This window comes from Notolepis coatsorum, assembly GCF_963971535.1.
Source record: "Notolepis coatsorum genome assembly, chromosome: 3".
NCBI lineage: Eukaryota > Metazoa > Chordata > Actinopteri > Aulopiformes > Paralepididae > Notolepis > Notolepis coatsorum.
Genome location: NC_140167.1, coordinates 19,341,668 through 19,365,794, shown reverse-complemented (window position 1 = coordinate 19,365,794; position 24,127 = coordinate 19,341,668). Strand labels below are relative to the sequence as shown.

The 24,127-nt window shown below is 41.9% G+C and overlaps 1 protein-coding gene across 1 annotated transcript in view; it reads right to left on the bottom strand.

The window, feature by feature from the left end:
• LOC311224512 (programmed cell death protein 10) overlaps positions 1–24,127 on the bottom strand; it is a 53,482-nt gene that overhangs the window by 18,794 nt on the left and 10,561 nt on the right. Inside the window, exon 4 of the mRNA XM_084309533.1 lies at positions 9,547–9,664. Coding sequence (XP_084165659.1) covers positions 9,547–9,664 — 118 coding nt within the window. The remainder of the gene's footprint in view (positions 1–9,546; positions 9,665–24,127) is intronic.

The following is a 24,127-nucleotide window of genomic DNA, read 5'->3' as shown; positions in this document are numbered from 1 at the left end:
TCTGCAACATCGACGCGCAAAGTTAGTTTAACTAAAGTTAGTTTAGGTTCGTGTTAACGTTAGATAATGTACAAAATAAACGTATTTCCGGTGCTTTTAGACGTCGCTCTTTTATTTTGAAATCCCCCGACCGGAAGTGTTATAGTGTCTGTTGCTAGCAGCTTAACTTCTGTCGCCCGTTTCTGTGCTTTTCGAGCTAACGTTACCGTAACGGCATTAGTTTCCAATGGAGAGGAGAGAAAGACCTCGGCTCATGCAGCTCAAACTACCTGTTGAAATAAATTTATTGATTGATGTTTAACTTGTCCCTGTGTGTGTCCAGTCATTTCAACTAGCAAACGTTGTATTTAACGTTACCTCAGGATACCATTGTATTTAGTTGGTTAGCTATGTAGCTAATGTGGATAGCATTTTGTATAGCATCAATGCTAGCTGGCTGGCTACAGCTTTATTTACTAAATTATGGAGGCTTTTTAATCGTCAAGGTAAGAGAGGATTTGTCATGATCAACTGAAGGCGTATGCTATGGAACAATATGTGCTTGGGTTTTCAGAAAAAGGCCAGCTATGACGCTTATTATTTAGCTAATATTGATAGCATAGCTTGCTGGCTACAACAATGGCGGATGGTATTCCTCGCTGCGGGACCAATATTATTCTATGACAGCCCCGTCCCCATTCACTACCAACCAATCACTGCTACACAATATCAACGCAACAGCTGTTTAGGTTAGATTTGGGGGACATGTACGCAACGTCCTCGCAACACAGTCTACAAGACCCTCTAAAACAACCGCGTTGAAATCGCGCTGATGTTGTGTTGCTTTGAAGTTGCTGTAGCATGTAGAGGCCTTAAGTCATACGAGTCCCCTCCGATACTCGAGGTAACAGCAGTCGCATCTTTCCACCTGCGTGGCTCGATCTTTCAGCGTCGGGGGTCTGGGGTTTGGAGGGGCCCCGCCCCCGTCGCTTCCTGATTCTACTGCGCAGGCGCACCAACCGACCTGTAGGAGTCGCTGTCCACAACGCCCGATCCCCACCCATCAGTTTTCCCTCCCCCTAATACTGCCAATGTGTATTAGTGCGGATGACCAGCTAAACTGAAAGCAATGTGGAGCGCTGGGCTCGAACAGGGAGATGATCTGTTTGAGCTCAGCCTCCAGTATTCGTGGTGAGCGCCTTGCCCACTGCACCACGTAGCCGCCAAGCTAGCAAGTATTTTCATATCTTAACCAACGTTGCAACTTGCAAGGCGCTTATAATGATCTCTCTCTCTCTCTCTCTCTCTCTATGGGTAACGCATGTATTCCCGGTAACCTGCCCCATTTCTAAGCCATATAACCTAGGACGTTATACGAACATTCAAATATTTGTCAAAAATGATTGTTATAGATGCCAAATAATTCACATTTAAAAAAAATTAAAAAACATCATGTAATGAGGGATGGCGGACCTCTAAAGTTGACCTAAGTTACAGGGAATACCAATTCACTTATCTCCTCCAATTTAAGAGGGAATTTAAATGTTTTGGTTGTTTTGTAGGGATATCATCATCATGTAACATATAACCATAGTTCTCCCCGAGTTATCTCAAGAGAATTCAAATTTAGCTGAATCTGAAGGAAAAATCCGGGTAGAGGGATATGAGTCAACATAGTTCATGGCCTTCAATTGATGACGAACAAAAAAGGCTTAATTTTCATGGCAGATGCATGATATGTTTTGGGCATGATCTTGGCACCCCAATGAACAACCAAAATGAGTTTCGTCTTTTGTGGCCAATTATTTTAGGAGATAATTACGTTTCACATATTGATCCCAGGTTACCGCGAATCTCCTATTTTACTAAAGATTGGTGAGATTTTATTTTTGGAAATCATAACAGCAATAATAAGGGTTAGATGTAAACCAGAATTACTAGAATGTGTTGTGTTTTGTCTGTTAAAATGAGCAAAAACAAGGAAAGGGTATTCCCAGTAACTTAACAAACAAGTGCAAAAAATGCAGTTCTAGAACAAGTATTAAAAAACATTCTATCTTCAAGAAAGTGGAAAGGAACCCAACATTTTCAATTGTCTGCACACAATCGTGTTATTCCAAGATGGCATTTGAACTGAATTTTAGAAAAAACAGGTATTCCTGGTCACCTCAAGTTAAAGTTCAAGTTTCTTTATTATACAGAATACTTTTATACAAAATGCTTCTTTCTGTTACGCTCCAGACTGTGCTAGACAAAAATAGGTAAGTATAAAATAAAATAAAAATAAGTATAGCAAGTATAAAATAGAAGTATAAAATAGAATTCAATTACGTAGGCACAAGTGTTCAGTATGTACATATGTACAATGTTCAATGCAGAGTAGAAGTAACTGAGTTACCATACAATATACTATACAATATACTAATATACAATATACTATATAGTGCAAAGCAGAAATGGGATGAGGTACAATTTAGGTACAATTTACAGTAAGGTGTAATGAGGTATGGGTTGTAGTGCAAATTCTTTACCAATAAATATAAAGTGTGTTTAGGTGTTCTAAAGTGTGTAAAGTGGGTGCTGCAGTGAGTTGTTTGTTTAAAGTGAGTGTGTGTGTGAGTTAGTCTACCTTTCCACATTACCAGTCTACCTTTCCACATTAGATCAGCCCAGACACTAGAAATGTTTGAATCATCACTAAGAACCCACCGTTTCTCACTGGCCTTTTGAAGCATGATGTGTGTTTTCACTGTGTATACAGTATGTGTCACTGTTTTACTGTGTATGCTTTAATCTGTGATTGTTTTACCCACACATACTGTACAGCACTTTGGTCGACCTTGGCTGTTTTAAATGTGTGGGTGTACCTCTATGGGTCTAGCCAGGTCAAAATGACCCCCAATATGTCTTCTTGTCAAATTGGTTACATGGGGGCCCCTCAGCGGGCCCCTCTCTCTCTGTCACATGCAGACGGCTGAGACCAACGTTGCAGGAATATTAAACTTGGACAGGCTACGTGATTGTGAGATGAAGGCGGCAGACCTGGAGGACCGTGGTAGGAGATGCAATGTGAGAATTTATGGACTGCCTGATGAAACGGAGGATGACGACCCGATAGGGTACCTTGAGGAAATGGTCCCAAAATGGTTCCCAAAGCTAGCTCGACCTGAGATCGAAAGAGCGCATAGGATCTTTAGACCCGCTATCCAGTTGAAGGGCGGACGTGCAAACCCTCGCACATTCATTTTCTGCTGCCTGAGATTCCAGACGAGACAGCATATACTGAGAGAGGCCAGACAGAAACCTCCGGTTGTGAATGGCTGTACATTGAGATTTGCCGCTGACTTTAGCGATTACACAGCTAAACGGTGAAGAGCATTCGCAGGCGGATCTGGCACGAGAGCGAGCTGTGGAGGTGTTTCTGCTATTCCCAGCAACGCTAAAGGTAAAGACGGGACGGGGAGAGGTATCGTGCAACCGGCTGTTCAAGTCACCATCTGAGGCGGAGGACTACATCCGAAGAAGCAGCACGGTCGCTCAGACGGGGGTGAGCGGACAGGCCGCGGTGGAGCATGCGCCGAGCGATGGGCAATGAGGGGCTGGAGCGGGTACCTGAGGCGGGCTTCACGCGTGGCCTGCTAACATGCTAGCTATGCAGGCTAGCATCCCCATAGGAGCGGAGCTGATTCCACGTGTGGGCGGGCGGCTAGCATACAAGCTAACCAAGCTACCGTCCTCACTGCACGTGTGCTTTTAGCACACCGGCTAGCTAGCCAGCCCGGCATTATGGTAATCACTTTCGACCGCTGCTTACTCAATTTTCAAGACAGTAATACCTGACTTCTCTATACGGTACTGTTTCAATCACAAACATGATTACGGACTAATTGAATGTAATTCAGACGCCGTATAATCTTATCAGTTTTTTCATTATTATTTATCTCTTGCCCTTTTTATCATCCAACACTTGAGCTATCCAGTAAACGGTGCGAGGATTGTTACGTTTGTTTATTATCTTTATTCGGCTCTAACCGGGCGGGATGAAGATCAGTTTTTATTTCCTTTTCTTTTTCTTTTCCATTTCTCAATTCTTAGAGAGAAAAACAGTGATTCACATTTTAGCAAGAATCGCCCAGCCCTACTACAGAGAGTGGCCCGTTCAGCGGAGCGCATAATTGGAGGTGGGCTTCCCACTCTCCAGGACGTTTATAACAAGCGTTGCAGGGCCAAGGCTAAGAGTATAATCAAAGACTCTAGTCACCCAAACAACTGCCTCTTTGAACTGCTGCGGTCAGGCAAGCGCTACCGGAGCCTCATGGCCAGTACAGAGAGACTCAGAAGGAGCTTCTATCCCCAGGCCATCAGGATGCTCAATGACAATGACACTATGTAACAACCCATCATCTACACACACTGCACACACATCCACATGTACACACTCACTTTAAACAAACACTCACCTTACCACTCACTTTAACACACTTTATATTTATCTATTATTAAAGAGATTTGCACCACATTCATACCTCATTTGCACCCTACCCCAAGTTTTGTACCTCTGCATTCTACCTCACCGTTACTCATTTTACTCTGTATTGTATATTGTATATATGTATATTGACTTTACCTGCTTTTTACTTCTTAATTGTTTTTACTTACCGTACTTTCTCTTTACTGTATGTAGCACACTCTCAGGGCTCAGAAGAAACAAGCATTTCATTATAAAGTATCCTGTTCTGACAAATAAAAAGCAAACTTGAACTATTTTTCTACACCAAGTTCACTGAAATATAAAATACCCTAGAATTGTCTGTATTCATCCTATATTTTTCCAGACGGTGCAACTTGCTGTATAAAAGCAATAACACACTTGAACCAGTGGGATATCATGAATATTCCACTGGTTCTCGTGTATTATTGCTTAATTATATAACGTTACTGTATTATATTTTTTAATGCTACTCCAAAGTTATTTCGTATGCTGCCATCTTATTGCTTTTTTATTACCATTGCTGCTGTACGGTTGAGGAACCAAGACCAAAGACTTTCTCCTGTACTTGAACATGAAAGACGTGATATTAAAAAATGTGAATCTGAAATACGCCCCCAGGACTCCAATTTATCATATAAACAGACGTACAGAGACACTAACACGTACAACCTAGACACACGCATCTCGAGCAGCGTTTGTGTTAGACAGACACTGCCGGTTTTGACCTATTAAAAGGATCAAAGTCAAAACAACTTAAAAGCCTCCCGATCATATAACACCATCTAACTGTATCGCTTGATCCGGTCTCCTCCATCGGTAAAGGGCACCCTGTGAAACGAATCATTGGATGACAATCACGGTTGGAAAGAAGCAGCAGCATTTAAGCTAAATGTCAGCGGGCAGACGAGAAAATGGCCTACAGCGTCTTTCTGGTCTTACTGCTATACGAGACACAAAGGCCTACGGTGTCTCTCTGGTTTTACTGCTATATGAGACACAGAGGCCTATACGAGACACAAGGGGTGTTGTTCTTTTGTAATGATCTGAATGATTGAATTACCCGTCTTATGGATAATGGATGGATGATGGATGCGTTACCTGTCTTATGGATAATGGATGGATGATAGATGCGTTACCTGTCTTACAGTATGGATAATGGATGGATGAGATATGTTCCCTCCGGTCCTCCTCCACTGCCTCCCTCACTGTCCCGACATCCAAGCTTAAAAACTTCGGAGATCGGGCCTTCTCTCGCACTGCACCCCGACTCTGGAACTCCCTCGCCCAGTCCATCAGAGACTCCCCTACACTCTCCACCTTCAAAGCTCGCCTCAAAACCCACCTGTTCTCCCTTGCCTTCAACCCCCCCCACCCCTAAACCCCCCCCTCCCCTCCAACCTGATTGATATGTCTCCAGTCTTTTTTTGTGCCATCAGGTTGTCTCCCCCGTTCCCCCCATGGTCTCATGTTCCTTTTGTTTTTGTTTCTTTGTTGTTTTGTTTTTGTTTCTTTGCTTTCGTTTCTTTGTTTGTACCCCTGCTCCCGACTACTGTCAGCGACTTCGGGTTATTGAGAAGCGCTATATAAATTAAATTAATTATTATTATTATTATGGATAATGGATGGATGATAGATGTAGTACCTTTCTTATGGATAATGGATGGATGATAGATGTGTTACCTATTTAATGGATGGATGATGGATGCGTTACCTGTCTTATGGATAATGGATGGATGATAGATGTGTTACCTATTTAATGGATGGATGATAGACGAGTTACATTTCTTATGGATAATGGATGGATGATAGATGCGTTACATTTCTTATGGATAGATGATAGATAGGTTACCTGGCACACAGAGCCTGGAAAGGGTCGTTTTGATCTTTTCCTGCACATCTTTCTCTACACCATGATGCTCCGACAACGGTCTCTTAGCCCCATTTCACATTTACTAAACCTCTCCCTTAATATGTATACATTTCACTCACACGTCACACACAACCAAGCTGAGTTTTCGACGTTCTTTGCAAGTGAAAGCCAATCACTGTCCTTGCCCCGTTTGTACTGTATCCGTCTAAGCGCCTAACCAGATTAGTCAGCATTTCAGCATTTTGTCTTGCAAGTTAAAATTATATGGATGCCTGTGCAAAATAACACCCCAGCATCAATATCAAAGTGTGCACACACATAACATTCTGACCCAACATACAGACGCACACATAACATTCTGGCTCAACATACAGACGCACGCATAACATTCTGTCCCAACATACAAACACACACATAACATTCTGTCTCAACATACAGACGCACACATAACATTCTGTCTCAACATACAGACACACGCATAACATTCTGTCCCAACATACAGACACACGCATAACATTCTGTCCCAACATACACACACACATAACATTCTGACCCAACATACAGACACACACATAACATTCTGTCTCAACATACAGACACACGCATAACATTCTGTCCCAACATACAAACACACACATAACATTCTGTCCCAACATACAGACACACGCATAACATTCTGTCCCAACATACACACACACGCATAACATTCTGTCTCAACATACAGACACACATAACATTCTGTCTCAACATACAGACACACATAACATTCTGACCCAACATACAGACACACATAACATTCTGTCTCAACATAAACACACACATAACATTCTGTCCCAACATACAAACACACACATAACATTCTGTCTCAACATACAGACACACGCATAACATTCTGGCTCAACATACAGACACACACATAACATTCTGTCTCAACATACAGACACACGCATAACATTATGTCTCAACATAAACACACACACAACATTCTGTCTCAACATACAGACACACATAACATTCTGTCTCAACATACAGACACACACATAACATTCTGTCTCAACATAAACACAACATTCTGTCTCAACATACAGACACACATAACATTCTGTCTCAACATACAGACACACATAACATTCTGACCCAACATACAGACACACACATAACATTCTGTCTCAACATAAACACACATAACATTCTGTCCCAACATACACACACACACATAACATTCTGTCTCAACATACAGACACACACATAACATTCTGTCTCAACATACAGACACACACATAACATTCTGTCTCAACATACAGACACACACAACATTCTGTCTCAACATACAGACACACGCATAACATTATGTCTCAACATACAGACACACGCATAACATTCTGTCCCAACATACAGACACACACATAACATTCTGACCCAACATACAGACACACACATAACATTCTGTCTCAACATACACACACACATAACATTCTGTCCCAACATACAGACACACACATAACATTCTGTCTCAACATAAACACACATAACATTCTGTCTCAACATACAGACACACACATAACATTCTGTCTCAACATACAGACACACGCATAACATTCTGTCCCAACATACAAACACACGCATAACATTCTGTCTCAACATACACACATAACATTCTGTCTCAACATAAACACACGCATAACATTCTGTCTCAACATACAAACACACACATAACATTCTGTCTCAACATACACACATAACATTCTGTCTCAACATACACACATAACATTCTGTCTCAACATACACACATAACATTCTGTCTCAACATAAACACACATAACATTCTGTCTCAACATACAGACACACATAACATTCTGGCTCAACATGCAGACACACGCATAACATTCTATCCCAACATACACACACACATACCATTCTAACATACAGACACGCATAACATTCCGTCTCAACATACACACACACATAACATTCTGACCCAACATACAGACACACACATAACATTCTGTCTCAACATAAACACACGCATAACATTCTGTCCCAACATACAAACACACACATAACATTCTGTCTCAACATAAACACACGCATAACATTCTGTCTCAACATACAAACACACACATAACATTCTGTCTCAACATACACACATAACATTCTGTCTCAACATACACACATAACATTCTGTCTCAACATAAACACACATAACATTCTGTCTCAACATACACACATAACATTCTGTCCCAACATACAAACACGCACATAACATTCTGTCTCAACATAAACACACATAACATTCTGTCTCAACATACAAACACACACAACATTCTGTCTCAACATAAACACACATAACATTCCGTCTCAACATACACACATAACATTCTGGCTCAACATACAGACACACGCATAACATTCTGTCCCAACATACACACACACGCATAACATTCTAACATACAGACACGCATAACATTCCGTCTCAACATACAGACATGAAACCATCCAGACACACACAGAACAGACATGAAACCATCCAGACACACACAGAACAGACATGAAACCATCCAGACACACACAGAACAGACATGAAACCATCCAGACACACAGAACAGACATGAAACCATCCAGACACACACAGAACAGACATGAAACCATCCAGACACACACAGAACATTCTGTCCCAACAGGCATGAAGACATTCAGACACAGAACAGAGTAAGACATAAAGACATTCAGACACATAGGGCTGTACCGAATGCTTCGATCATAATGTTGACATTAGAATTCTAAATCAACATTCGAATTTTTTTTTATAACAAAAAAAAAAAAGTATCTTTTTCGTATACCGGTATGTCTATTCAATCTGTTTAAACCAATGGGGTTTTTCTTCACAGTTGCAGTTAAAGATTAGGCTACACTAATATTATAATATTATACTATAAGATGTCATCATCACTTTCGTACCAACCGTGCCCTTATTGGATTATTTATGTTGACAAAACTGATGAGTTATACTCATTAAAGAAAGTTGATTTAATAAAAAAAAGACTAATTTAATCAGATTAATCACTTTATTCAAATAAAGTAAAAAAAAAAAAATTAAGACATTCAAAGCTTCGTTCTAATACTTCAATAGAAGCTTCGAATGTTAAAAAATGACATTCGGTACAGCCCTACAGAACAGACATGAAAGCATCCAGACAGTGTGTACCTTCCACGTCGTCTGCTGCCATGCGCAGTAGGGATTCAGTGAAGTTGATTTGGACGTTCTTCTTTTCCAGGACCTTCATGATGATGTCCTGAGTCAGACCAGGGTTCTCCCTCTCCGCCTGGCAACAGCACAGAGTGACATGATGCTCAACAACAAGGGCTTGGCTTCCATTATACGTAACCTATTATACGTTTTCTTTTTCCTTCAGTAATTGAGGCATGTTCTTTTAAAGACCCAATCTGGATGGAAATATGCTTTTTGGAACTTTCTTAAAACAAGAAATCAGAATATTCACTCCAGTGTTTATAGACATTAACAATGTCAACAAACCTTTTACAGCCACAAAATACAGCTACCGTAATACAATTAAAAATCCATATTTACCTGCCGTCTAATTAGCCCTTGTATCAAGAGCTCAGTCAAATCAATGAAAGCATGTCTGTTCCCATTTCTCTCAGGTCTTTAACCCTTTCACTGCCACACGACAGAAGGTTAACCCTTTACTATCACACAACCGACGGCAATGCTTCATCATTAGCATCATTAGCTCCGCGTCGGTTGTGTGATAGTAAAGGGCTAACCTTCTGTATTGTCACAGTGAAATGGTTAACCGGCTGTCGTGTGGCAGTGAAAGGGTTAATGGCCACTAAGAAGGTGAGGCCGGAGATGGCAAATTAAATAGGTAGCCTGCTCAGAACATGGAATATCTTAGACATGGCAAGGACAAGTCCACCCCTCTGTCACAGACCAAGACCCAGGGTTCTTCGATAACAAGGTTTTGGTCACTGATGCAGACATAAATGCTATAGTTAAGTCTACCCATATACTCTGTATGATAGCATGTACAACAGTGCTGTATATACCGTATATATATCTGTACATACCTGCACATAACTCTTTTACATATCTGTAGATACTAGGGCTGACCTCGATTAGTCGACTAATTGATCGAAAGGAGCCGTAGTCAACCTCTTAAAACCTTTTTTTAATGCAAAAAAGAAAAAAATATATATATATATATATTTTTTAATCATTCTTTCCAAAAGCAAAGAGGCCTAGAAGCGTGGCTAATGCTAATGGCGCACATACTAGACAAATATCAAGATGTATTCAGTGTACCAATTGCATGCTTTCGCAGGACAAGAAGCCTTCAGTCGACTCCTTCAGACATTAGGCACCCCCACAGCCCAAATGGAATGATCTCCCCAAAAAAGTTAAATAATATATATATATATATTTTTTATTTTTATTTTTATTTTTCATTCACTGGGGCAAATTCCGGCCAATCAAAGTCCTTAGTCAGGGACAGGCCTAGTAGATACTATATCTATACATATCCCTTACCTAGTCTTACTAGTTACACTGTATCATATACCTGTATCACTGTATAATACATATTAATATTACAACTCCGTACATACATCTGATTACACCCAGTAGTACTAATTTATATATTTTATACAGTTTAATCACCTGTGCATGTCATTGTATGTTACATTGCACTTTACTGTTACATTTGAACTACTGGTTGGATGCCAAACCTCTTTTTGTTGTACTGTACTTGTGCTGTATAAAAGGACAATAAACTAGAATATAATCTAATCTAATAAATCTACCACTGGAGCACCAACTAGTCTGGGGACCAGCGTTCTAAACGTTTCATTCACTTAAAAGGGGACATATTAGGAAAAATGGGTTTTGTCAAGTCTTTGTATGGATCTCAGTCTGAGATGTTATTTATTTTAGGCTCTGGGGGGAAGGGGGTGACATAGATACTTCCAATGCCATTTGGCCAGGGTTCCAGGTCTTCAGATGAACAAGCCTAAACAAGCCGTGCAGAACTATTGCAGTTTTGTGAGGTCATAGGAGGATGAATTAAGGCACTGTGGCTCCCTCTCAACGCGCGCTGAAACTACTGTTTGGGCTCGGGGGGGGGGGGGGGGGTGCTGCGGAGTGGAGCACACCGCTGTGAAGGAAAGGTGCGCTGCATTTATAACACAAGACAAAATGAGCGCAGCGCAACATGTGGCACAATAATCGTTTATCTCCATGATCTTGTTTTCATGATCGTCAACTCGATTAATTGGCCAGTCATAGACACTCCTATACTGAACAGGGGTAATATAGACTACTATAATAAGGACTGTCTCAAGGTAGCTGGGTTTATATGGCTCCACTTATTCAAGTGCTCAGAAATTCGACGGTAGCAGAGTTGAGTAAAAAAGGACAGACAGAATACACTATTGGAATTACAAACTTTTCAACACCATCATTTGGTGGAATGTTCATAGGGATCACTGAAAACAAAAATGTACAAGGGACAAGGGATACCAACATCAGAGTTGGTGTGCTCTTGTGATTGGTCGAAGACCGGCGAGGCTTATGGGTACTGTAGATGTCATGAAAACAAGTAAACATGCCGATATAAAAACACATTTCCTTATTTTTTTTTCACATTTCCTTTTTTTTTTTGCATGCTCTGACGCGAGGCAGCTACCTGGTGATCATTCTCTCGTTATTAACATATGAAATAGGTGGCCTATACATCACTATTATTTCAGACACTAAAACGCTGCTTTAAAAGACATTAATCAACGAGAAGTTTTGAAGACAAGCTAAGGAAGACAAAGGAATATCCGTGTGCAGGAATCCCATCGACCTGGTTAACAACGACCATGACGCAGACGGCACGCAGCGCTGATTTGCAACAATGTGGGTCAGGTTATCCGCGAGGAAACATCCTCTCGACTAAAAGGTTTTCGGCTGATAAATTACTTTATTGAAACCATGAAGTCATAGGTGAGCTGGGGGCTCTGGAGACATCTGCTACAGATGCAAGTGAACGACTTCCACAGTTGGAAAAGGAGCGGAAAGAAGTGCAAGAGGAGAATAAAACAATTACGACAAAAGGTTGAAAATCACGCACATTAATGCAACACCGGAGTTTGGTGAAGAACATGGAGACGGGTGACCCGGCGGAGTTGATGAACAATTTCTTGCATGAGCCGTTTGACAATGAGAAATTGGGTCCTATGCCACCGGTAATTGTGGCTCCCCGCACTGGGCCCTCGAGCGATGCCTCCCGTTGTACGATCGCTCGTCTCTGCGGCTCCGAGCTAAAAACAATGATTATTCGTTCCAACGTCGAGAAATGCACCTCTGAACTACAAAAGAGAAGAAAATAAGCATCTATGCTCGATGTGAGTTCAGATCTTAGTAAACAGAGGGACACATTTAAAGAGCAGAGATCAAATACAACTTATACAAGCATGATGATGATGGACACCCTTTTGTGCTTTGATCAGCTACTACGGGTACACAATTTGGCCTGAAGAACTGGTTCATAACTAGAAAGACTGTGCCTAGAGAATAGTCTATTATTATTCATTTGAAACTATGTGATTAGGAATTAAACGATCAAAGATAGAGATGAAGCTAAGCTATATCCCACATAGTATTGCTATTGTTGAATAAGCAAGAATGTCAATTTGCGGAGATCAACACAGGATCGGTTAAGGAATCCAGAATATAGTGGAACTCTGTTAAAGGTTTTATCAGTTTTATCAGGAGCAATGAAACACTATTTCTATAAAATTTGCGCAAAGCCGCGCCTCTCTAGAGAACTTGGATAATCTATGCTACTTCAGTCAAATCATACAGAACAATTAGATTTGCAATGAAAGCTGGTCAAAAGTATATGAACAATTCCTAGACAGCGTTCACAATTTCTTATCCACAGAACCAGGCAACGTTATTATTTCCATGAATCCAGACCAAGTAATTTACTCGCTATAAAGGAGGATCAGGACTCGTGAGCAGTTTGCTGCTCATCTATTAGAGCTCAGAATGGGAGGTATAACAACTGACCCCATGGAGATTAATGATGCGTTCCGCTATTTTTACTCTAGCCTGTACAAGATGGACATAGATTTTGACAGGGAAAGATGTGACGCCTTCTTTAGCAGAGTACAGCTAACCGTACCTTACAGAGACTGATTCAAAGCAACTGGCTGAAACAATTACCTTCGAGGAACTAAGGGCGGCGGCACTTGATATGCAGAGGGGGAGGGAGCTGGTCTTGATGGCATCCCTCCTTCTAGGCCCATTACTGCTCAATATGATTCATTACTCTATAGAACATGGTTGCTTTGTAGGGCGGCTACGTGGCGTAGTGGGCAAGGCGCTCGCCACGAATGACGGAGACGCTGGGCTTGCCTGTTCGAGCCCAGCGCTCCACATTGCTTTCAGTTTAGCTGGTCGTTCATACTAATACACATTGGCCGTATTAGGGGGTGGGAAACTGATGGGTGGGGATCGGGCGTTGTGGACAGAGACTCCTACAGGTCGGTTGGTGCGCCTGCGCAGTAGAATAAGGAAGTGTCGGGGGCAGCGTGAGCCTGTCACGCGTTACTCCTCGCCACTGAGAGATCGAGCTGCGCAGGTGAAAAGATGCGACTGCTGTTACCTCAAGTACCGGAGGGGACTTGTGCTATGTATGACTTAGTCCACATTGCAGCCGGCTTGTGGGAGGCAAGAAACAGCGTTCGTGACAGGGGAGGGTTGAATTGGATGATACGAAATTGGGATGGGAGAAAATATAGAAAATGGGAGAAAAAGTGGATAAAAAAGAACATGGTTGCTTTGCCAGGGACGTGAATGGGAAATGGAATGCATTTATATAGCACTTTTACCCAAATCGCTTTACAACTTATGTCTCTCATTCACTCACGGCGGAGGTCCATGCAAGGCGGAGGTCCATGCAAGGTGGAGGACCATGCAAGCTGCCAACCTGCTGATCGGGAGCAGTTAGGGGTTAAGTGTCTTGCTCAAGGGCAGGGCTTGGCATTAAGGCTTGTCCTATTGCCCGGGACGCGTCTATGCTTTTACCAAACAGTTCCGTGTTTCCGCGTTCCCGTTTTGCGCTCCGATTAGCCACGCACGTTTCTGGTCATGTGACATGTGCGCCCAATCGCATGACGCGCCCATTTCCGCCTCGACCAGCAGCAAACTACCTAACTCCTACGATCCACACTCTAACCTTAACCAACTTCGAAAGAGTGCCTAAGCTTAACCGGCGAAAGAACTTGCCGTCACACGATATCGCCCTGCTCTAAGACAAACTCTAACCTTAACCAACTTCGAAAGAGCGCCTAAGCTTAACCGTCCAAAGTACTTGCCGTCACACGATTGGGCGCACATGTCACATGACCAGAAACATCAGTGGCCAATCAGAGCGCAAAACGGGAACGCGGAAACACAAACCGTTTGGTAAAAGCGATCAGGCGTCCGGCACAAGTATAAAAAAAAAAAAAAAAAAAAAAAAAAAAAATCGGACAAGCATGATACAATTTAACTTGTCCGACTGGACAAGTAAAAAAAAATATATATATATATTCCCCAAACGAATAGTAACGTTACTCCATCTGATCAGAAAGTGCCTGTCTCACAGTGTCACACTGGAAACTCTCAATCTCTGTACGTCAATATTACTTGTCCTGGACAAACGGCGAGCATCTTCTGAGTGCTCGCTTAGTGGACACAAGTACATTTCGGACAAGTAAGTTTAGCTTTCGGACAAGTAAAATATCTGAGCCACTTCTCTGAAGGACAAGTGGCTCAAAAAGTGAATGTCAAGCCCTGAAGGGCACTTTGGCTGCCGGGAGGAGCCAGAATCGAACCCGGGAACCTTCTGATTGCCGGACAACCGTTCTACCTCCTGAGCCAATGTCGCCCTGTGAACATTAGTGTTCTCTTTACTCTTAAACAAGGAGAAAAACCCAACAGATTGAAACAACTATAGGCCCCTCAGTCTTCTCAATACCGACCCAAAGTTGAATGAATGATCATTACATTTATATAGCGCTTTTATAGACACTCAAAGCGCTCCCCACAATGTAGGGTGGAAATTGCCTCCTTCACCACCACTGGTAGCACCCAACCTTGGGCTACGCAGGCTCAATGGCTGCCATACACTGGCACCAGGCACACATCACACTACACAACGGCGCTCAGGAGACAGGGTTTGATATCAGCCAATTAAGGGGGAGGGATGATTAGGTGGCCTTGATGTCAGATACCTGATTGGGAATTTGGCCAGGAACGTCGGGGAACCCCCTACTCTTTGTTATAGGCGTCCTGGGTTCTTTAACGATGGAATTCAGTCACAACCTCGGTTTAGCGTCTCATCCGAAGGATGCGTCTATGCCAAATACAACGCAGTTCGGTTTCCGGGTTCCTCTGATTGGCCACTAAGCCCACTAGCGCGCCCCCCTTATCGCCCACTGCCGCGCTGTGAAGCGGAAGAGCCAGCGGGGCGGCGCGAGGCGACATACACAACATACATGACAGCTTTGGCTGTTTGTACGATGAAACAAAGAACTTCTAAGATATACATTAACTTGGATTTCAGTGATATTCAGCGGTTATGTCAGTGTTCTTAAAAGCTTGTAGTTGTGCATGTCATAAAAAAACAAACTAGCATAATTTGGGTATTTCTGAATGTTTTGGCATACGAGTCTATATAGATGCATTTTTGTGTAATTGTTTGATCATAATACAGGACTAAGGAACATGGTATTCTTTTATTTCAAATTATATATATAGGACTATGTATAAAGAAACCATTTCTTCTTTCAGAAAGGCTGATGTAAAGCTAATGTTTTGTGTAATTGTTGAGGACCATTACATTTGTAGTATTAATCGTAGAATCATATCATATCAGTACCTTCAATAAAGAGTAGATCTGACTACTTTACTGAATTAACAATTACTGTGAATATCTCCAAACCACGCTCAAACATTGAGTAACAATACCTTGGATGATGTAACTGATATGGATATTAGTCGCGCTACTGGAGAAAAAGACGCTGGTACCCTTGACAGTTAAAAAAAAATAAATCACTTTATTCATTCCAGATGTAGCTTATTTTTCCAATCATATTGTACTGAACAAAGATTAGCAACACATTTTCTTGCGGTGAATTCCTGCCTGAACATTCAAGACATGCTGTATTGCGTGGGGCTTTTAGAGAGGAAGATCCGTAGGACGCCACAACGTCGATTCCTGAATGCAACCTCTTTGATATAGCTAGAGGAGAGATTACACCCATGCAGCCTCGAGTGTCGTGTGCAGCGTAAACAAACATTGTTTAGGAGAACACATCCAAAGGGAACACAGTTTCTTGAGTCTGGCGTTGTTGTACTTCATCTATTTAGTGTTACTTTTGGGAGTAGTGGGGGAGAAATGAATGAATGAATGAATGAATGAAAACTTTATTTAACAGATTGCAGAATGGGTACAATACAGTACGGCGCAATACAGACAATTGTTAAGGGGATGCAGACCAGAGAAAGACGTTTATCTTGAAGAACGAGCCGCCTCGGAAGAAGACGGCCGCTGCTGCTGAAACCACCGCCCGCGTCGCCCGCTGGCTCTTCCGCTTCACAGCGCGGCAGTGGGCGATAGGGGGGGGCTTAGTGGCCAATCAGGGGAACCGGAAACCGAACTGCGTTGTATTTGGCATAGACGCCCGAAGGATATGGTGTCTCTATCACCGTAACAGGGGCATTATTACTGACAAGTCCAGAGGACAGAGTGCCCCCTGCTGGACAACACCACCACTTTCCGATCATGAGTCCAGAGCTCTACTCATGTAGCCACGGTGCCGGACAAATCTGATCTATGCTCAAGTTCTCCCCCGGCGTCTACAGAAGCACATGACAGGTTTGATTAACTGCGATCAAACAGGCTTCATAAAAGGCTGTCTTGCCAGTGACAACATTAGATGCTTTTTACACATAATCAATGCTGGTATAGATCAAGTCTTCAGCAACCGTATTATACTTAGATAGATGCCATGAAGGAATTTGACAGACTTGATTGTGGTTGGTCCTGGAGATTATGGGATTTGACAAGGATTTGATCCATATAGGGATGTGCAATAATTATTTTGATAGCGGGCTATCCGCCATCATTAACCGAATGAAAAACGGATAGTCGATTTCTCTCTTTTACTTAACGTGGTTCCAAGTGGTCTGCCATGCGCACAATCTGCCCATTTCACATTTAACTTAATTTAGTTCATTCACGTATATGTTTAAGGAAACCAACAAACAGTTATAATCTTACACATACATGTGAAACAAATGTAAAAAGAAAAAAGATTTAAAAAAAAAAATTCATAAAGATTATTAATAATTTAAGCTAGATTTGTCTCATAGCTACGAGTAATCGATTAATCAATTACTCACACCCATCCCTACTCTCTCCCAACATGACGATACAAATCTATCTAACGTTACCAGACAACATCCTACAACATAGGCTACACATAGAGATCATCCTTGAGTTAATGCTGCTGCTCATCATCACACAACAATGCTTGCTAGTGCAGAATGTTAGCCAACTATAAAAATACAGCACGCCTGCATGATGACTGTACATTTTCTCATCATTAGTAGCAACACTTGTAAAATTGTTGTTCTAAATCGGAGACGTATAAAGCCCAACGCACACGGGCACAGTGACGGCAGGAGATTTTCGAGCGACGATCGCGCAGCAATTTCTGTCGCCTGGCTAAATATCGCCTCAAACCTATTTTTTTGAAGCGACGGCAGGCGACACAGCAAGGACAATGAGGAAATAACATTACTTCTGGTGTATCATTTGTAATATAAATGAATTTATCAATACATTCATTGATCAATAACCTACGTATTATTACCATGCTACTTATGTTAATTATTAATTAACAGGAACAATTTAAATAAATAACGTTAGTTGGAGAACTTAAGGTTTAGTGGCCGCTTGTCATTAACTAATAAATTGACAATGCGCCACGATGCACCTACTAGATGTTTTTATACTCGGGTAACAAAATAAGTTGTGGATGTTGACAGAGTTTAATGTCCACAGGGCTGTACAGTGCGACGAGCTCGTCGCAAATTGCCCCTTTAATTGGCCGTTGCGATTGGTAAATAATATTTGGGGGCGGGCTTGCGAGTAGGGATTTCAAGCCTTGCATTCGCATTTCACTCCTAAATTATCCAAGCCGTGTGATGACGCCACTCACGCGAGCTGAGCACTCAGGTATGAGAGTGGGGAAAATCGATTGAGCACTCTGATAGACTGGCTGACTGTCTGATTTAGCTATGCCTATGAAGAAAAGTAAAGTTAGTATTGCTTCATATTTTCGACGCGTTCCACCTCCTAGTGAGCCGTCGAATGAAAATGTGACCGTCGAGAACATTGAGCCAGCAGTGGCAGTAGCCACCACCGCAGACCTGCCTTTGTACTAGGGTTGGATGCAGTTCCCTGTTGGTCAGTCTGTGTCTGTTATTCCATCTTCTTCTGCTCTGTTTAACGTTATACACTTCAAATAGTGCAGCATGTTTGAGAGTGCTCCCTTGACTGAGAGGATGGCTAGAGGATGGCCGGAACCACGAGAACTTTTATTAAACATTCTATTAAACATTCTGATATTTCCGCGGGTCTCGTGCAGTGGTCTCGTGCCACTGTCAACTAAAGCGAGCACTCGGAAGACACGCACCGTTTGACAGTGATATGCGCACTGACAGTCGGCGCAGTTGACATTTTCCAAGTGGGGGAAAATAAATCCTCTTCGTCCCGACTGTGTCCCGGCCCCGTGGAGGATTTTTCTTCATCCCAAATACATATTTTATTTCCCCCGGGACGACGGGACGGTGTTAGTCTCAAGCCCTGTCGTCGATCCCCAGGTACTGGTTCAAATGTGAACGGTACCCAACCCTAACTGTTCAAAACGAAACGTCCCATTAAACTAAATAGTTCAGATAGCTCCTGATATCAATGTCTTATAACACTGAGTCGATGCGTATTCGAGCTGAGGGCACGCTGAATATAGTCAATAGGGTCCAGCTGCAGCGCCGGAGAATCCTGGCCGTAGCTGGAGGCTACAGTATAGGGTCCAGCTGCAGCTCCGGAGAATCCTGGCCGTAGCTGGAGGCTACTCGAGTACACACAGACAGTGGAGCTGGTTGCATATAGCGAGCATTTTGACTTGTTGCGTGGTGGCGATGTCTCGCAGATAATACAACTACAAGTATGATTATATAATATATATTATAATATATTTTTAATAATATATTAAAATCGATATAAATAATGGTAAATTGTTATTTAAAAATGTGCCCCTAAAAAATATTTTTTGCCCCTAAATTTCTCATTTAGGGGCAAGTGTGCCCCTAGTGAAAAAGCTTAGCGTACAGGCCTGGTCCAGGCTGCAGCTGATGTACCGGTAGTTTGTAAGGTTTATTGTCCAAAGAAATGATGGTTGAGAACAAAACAGTTTGCGTCTTCCGTGAAAAAAACACTCTCTCTCAGCAGGTGCATAATACTTGTCCAATCGGTGGTAATGAACGTATTGTAGCGATCAGTCATGCAGTCATGTCAGGAAGAATGAGGAGAGGTTGTATTCGTATTATGGTGGTTTAATTCCAGCTCAATATGGGTTTTACAGGTTAATACTTCCCTCGTAATGCACAACACAGCTAAGCTACCTGCTAATTCATCTCGCTTCACGACAACCTAACGTCCGGTCCGTCCTCTCATATCTCCCGGGGGAAACCACACCCCCAGCTAGACAGAGCGAGACATATAGCTTATTATACCTGAACGGTCGGATCTGGTGTGGGGGGCCAAGCGATTGTCGTCGAGCGACAGACGATCGCATCGCCAGGCAACGTCGGTCGCCCGCCGTGTGCTTTGGCCTTTTTAGTCTAAACTAGAGAACGTGCCGTCTCAGGTGTTCACTTTATTTAACATAACATTAATCTGTATGCAGATGATATCCTAGTTTTATGCAGGACCCTAGTCAATATGTACCCCGGTTTTAGCATCATTTGAAGAGTTGAGACTAGTCAGCTTTTAAAATAAAATGGCCCAAATCTGCATTATTACCTTTAAATGAGGCAACTAGGCCAACTTCTCTCCCTACAGAGGTTCCTATAATAAAACATTTAAAATACATTGGCACTGAGATATTTCCTTCTCTCAATATGATAATTGAGTATGACTATACTGGAACATTGAACAAAGTCCTCAAAGACCTTGAAAGATGATCAAGTCTGCCAAACTCTTCACAAGCTCGCACATCCATAATCAAGATGAATGTACTGCCCTGGATACATTTCACCATTTATACGATTCCTTTACCCCCCACTGCTGGCTACTGGCAGAAACTACAGTCTAGAGTCTCTAAATTAATTTGGACCGGAAAATGTCTGCGTCTTAAAATATAAAAAATATCAATGACCAAGCATAAGAGACATGGTAGCTTAGAAGTTCCAAACTGTATTTCTGGTCCTTCACAATGAGGCCCCAGACTAATTGGATTGATCCCCAGTCCAATGTTTCTTGGCATGTACTAGAGGAAAACGTAGCATCTCCCTTGAGATTACAAGATATTATTATACAATATTTCAATTAAACAATGTTGACTTCGGTCCAGTCCTCTTATCACACAGGTGATACATACATGGCGCAGGGCTCCAGACTAACTTTTTCCACTAGGAGCACTGGTGTTCCTTACTGAAAATCTTAGGAGCACCAGCACAAAAGTTAGGCGCACCACTTAAATCGACAGTGTAGAGAAAGACAAATGGAGCAGCAATTACTGTAATCTATCGGATGGATTCTACTAATTTGGAGAGTGTGTGTTGAGTGTTTGGCCAGCAAGAGAGAGAAAAAAAGGGAAAGTTATTTTCTGCCAAGTATGCTTTTCTAGTGGTCTGAGTGTATATGATTTTAGATCCACGCTTAGTCTCAGTTCCTTTTACATTTTTATTAAATCACCGCACGGCCTTATCTGGTCTACGCTGTGGGTCTGCTCGGGACACAGAGCCTGGAAATGTTTCTTTTTACATGGGAATCGATGCCGGTACCCAACGGTACCTTTTTCCGGTACTTTACTCTCTCTGTAAAACAAAACCAAGTCAAAACTTCTAAATTTCAACATTATCAGTTTATCACAACACACAACCTAAAACCCCTCCCTACCACCCTCTCCCAAACCATTCCTACAACAATTTTTTTTTGTATGTTGCATGATCATGTATACATTTATTATGTATTATAATTGTTTATGTTTAAATATCAACATTATCTGGCCATCCTCAGTAAATACTATCAAACTCCTCTGACCTCATCTGGTCTTTCTAAAGACCAGAGATGGGAGCAAGCACGCTCACACACACAGAAAGGGAGAATGGCTTATAGCTAACTTAATGATTTTAGAATATTTCAGCTAATGAAGTTAAATGTTTATTATCATCACCTATCCTGTTCGTTTTTATAGTGCAACGTTTGGCTACTTAATAAAATCATTTAACGTAGAGAGAGAAGGCTCCATAGATCATTTCAGGGCCTTAAAGGCAGCAATGATCTACCAGGCACTGAACAATCATTAAATCTACACTCCTTAAATACTTTATTTATTTATTTAAAGGGCCCCTATTGTAAAATGGCCTTTTCAACACTAAGACATTGTGAAATATGCAAACAGTGTAGTTTATGCAATTCACCTGTGACATAATTGCAGCCACAATTGCCAGTTAATAATGTGTGTATACGTGTGTGAAGAGATCTTGGAAAAATTATGAACATAAAAAAGTTTGACCATTTTTAAACGGCAAGTTTGATATTTACATTTACAGTAATTTAGCTGACACTTTTATCCAAAGCGACTTACAAGTTCTGTACGACAAGTGATCAGGAAGGGCACAAATCTATCAGCTGAGCTGATTAACAATGTTCATCAAAGTGTACAGTGTAGGTTAGTATATTAGGACAAGTGCATGACAATAAGGTTAGTTAGGGTTCGATATTCTTTTCTTCTTTTTTTTTAGATAATGGTTTAAGAAGTACGTCTTTAGTCGACGGCGAAAGATTGGACGGGTTTCGGCTGTCCTAACTGTGGTGGGCAGTTCGTTCCACCATTGTGGGGCAAGGACTGAGAATAGGCGGCTTCTAGGGCGGCTAAGTGGCGCAGTGGGCAAGGCGCTCGCCACTAACGCAGGAGATGCTGGGTTCGAGCCCAGCTCTCTGCGTTGCTTCCGGCTTGGCTGGTCGTTCATACTAATACAATTGGCAGTATTAGGGGGTGGGAAAGCCGGTGGGTGGGGATCGGACGTTGTGGACGGCGACTCCTACAGGTCGGTTGGTGCGCCTGTACAGCAGAATCAGGAAGTATCAGGGGCAGCGTGAGCCTCCCATGCGTTACTCCTCGCCACAGAGATCGCGCTGTACAGGTGAAAAGATGCGACGGCTGCCTCCTCGTGTACCGGAGGGGACACGTGATGCAAGGCTTCATCCACATTGCAGCCGACCAGTGGGAGGCATGGTCTAGCAACGTTCGAGACAGGGGAGGGAAGAATTGGATAATACGAAAATTGGGATGGGAGAAAAATATAAAAATGGGGAGAAAAAGTAGATAAAAAAAATAAAAAAAAGGCGGCTTCTCCTTGATGACCCTCCCGGAGCACAGATAGGAGTGGGTCTGAGATGGCCAGAAGATGCTGGATCACTGGATAGGATGTTGCTGGATCTTTGAGTCATATTTAATCTGCAACATCTAGTTTGACAGTTTGATCTGAATTTCATTTGGCAGTACAGGCTCATGCACCATTGCTAGTAGTGCTGCATGATTAATCTAATTGCAATTGATTAAGAAATTGATTATCTCAACCCCCGAGGGCTGACATAATGTACTCAAAAGCAGCGACCACAACCCCTTCTGCCTTAAACAATCGATGGATGATATGCAATGAAATTACAGTACAGTGTTTGAAAAAAGGCCTTCGGGTGAAACAAAACTTTGAGCCAGAATCAGGACAGACATGTAAAGAAGAACAATTTAGAGGAATTATCCATTTGGAGCAGAAAATAAGATGCATTCTTGCCATTATCTTGCCCATGCATGAACGTCAATTAATTGTATTATCCTGTTAAAACTCATTGGAGAAAAACATTTGGTCAAATGTACATGCCATGTCTCATTCAGGTTTGTTTGTGAATCGTTATAAAGAAAATTGTGCCAAATCCTTGCAAAATATCGATGCCTTGATATTTCTATAACCTAATATTTCACTAATAACACAATAAATCATTGGTAAACAAACGTAGTGCTGAATATACACGCTGGCTGCTGTTTTGACAGGGTTAGGTTCTTTACATTTGAAAAAAGAACGCAACATTAATTCATATTCTGTAGATGGATTTATGGCGTGATGTCATTCTCGTACTGGACCGGTCGGGCTAAGAGGTTAAATGTACTTTTCATGAATTTGTTCAATTATAATTTCTCACGTATGTATTGTCCTTAAATACTGTACAATTTATAAAGAATAAAAACATTTGATCAAAAACATTTACTTTACACAGTTTGGCCATAAAACGTAGTAGTTTGATCCTTTGATCTTCACTGGGCTGCTACAATGGGGGGGGGGGGTCACAGTGAATGACGCAGCACACAAGTCAGCGTCTTTTTAAAACTGATCGCTGCACACCTGCACACTCAGTGCGCATGCTGGAGAAGTGGTTTGAGTC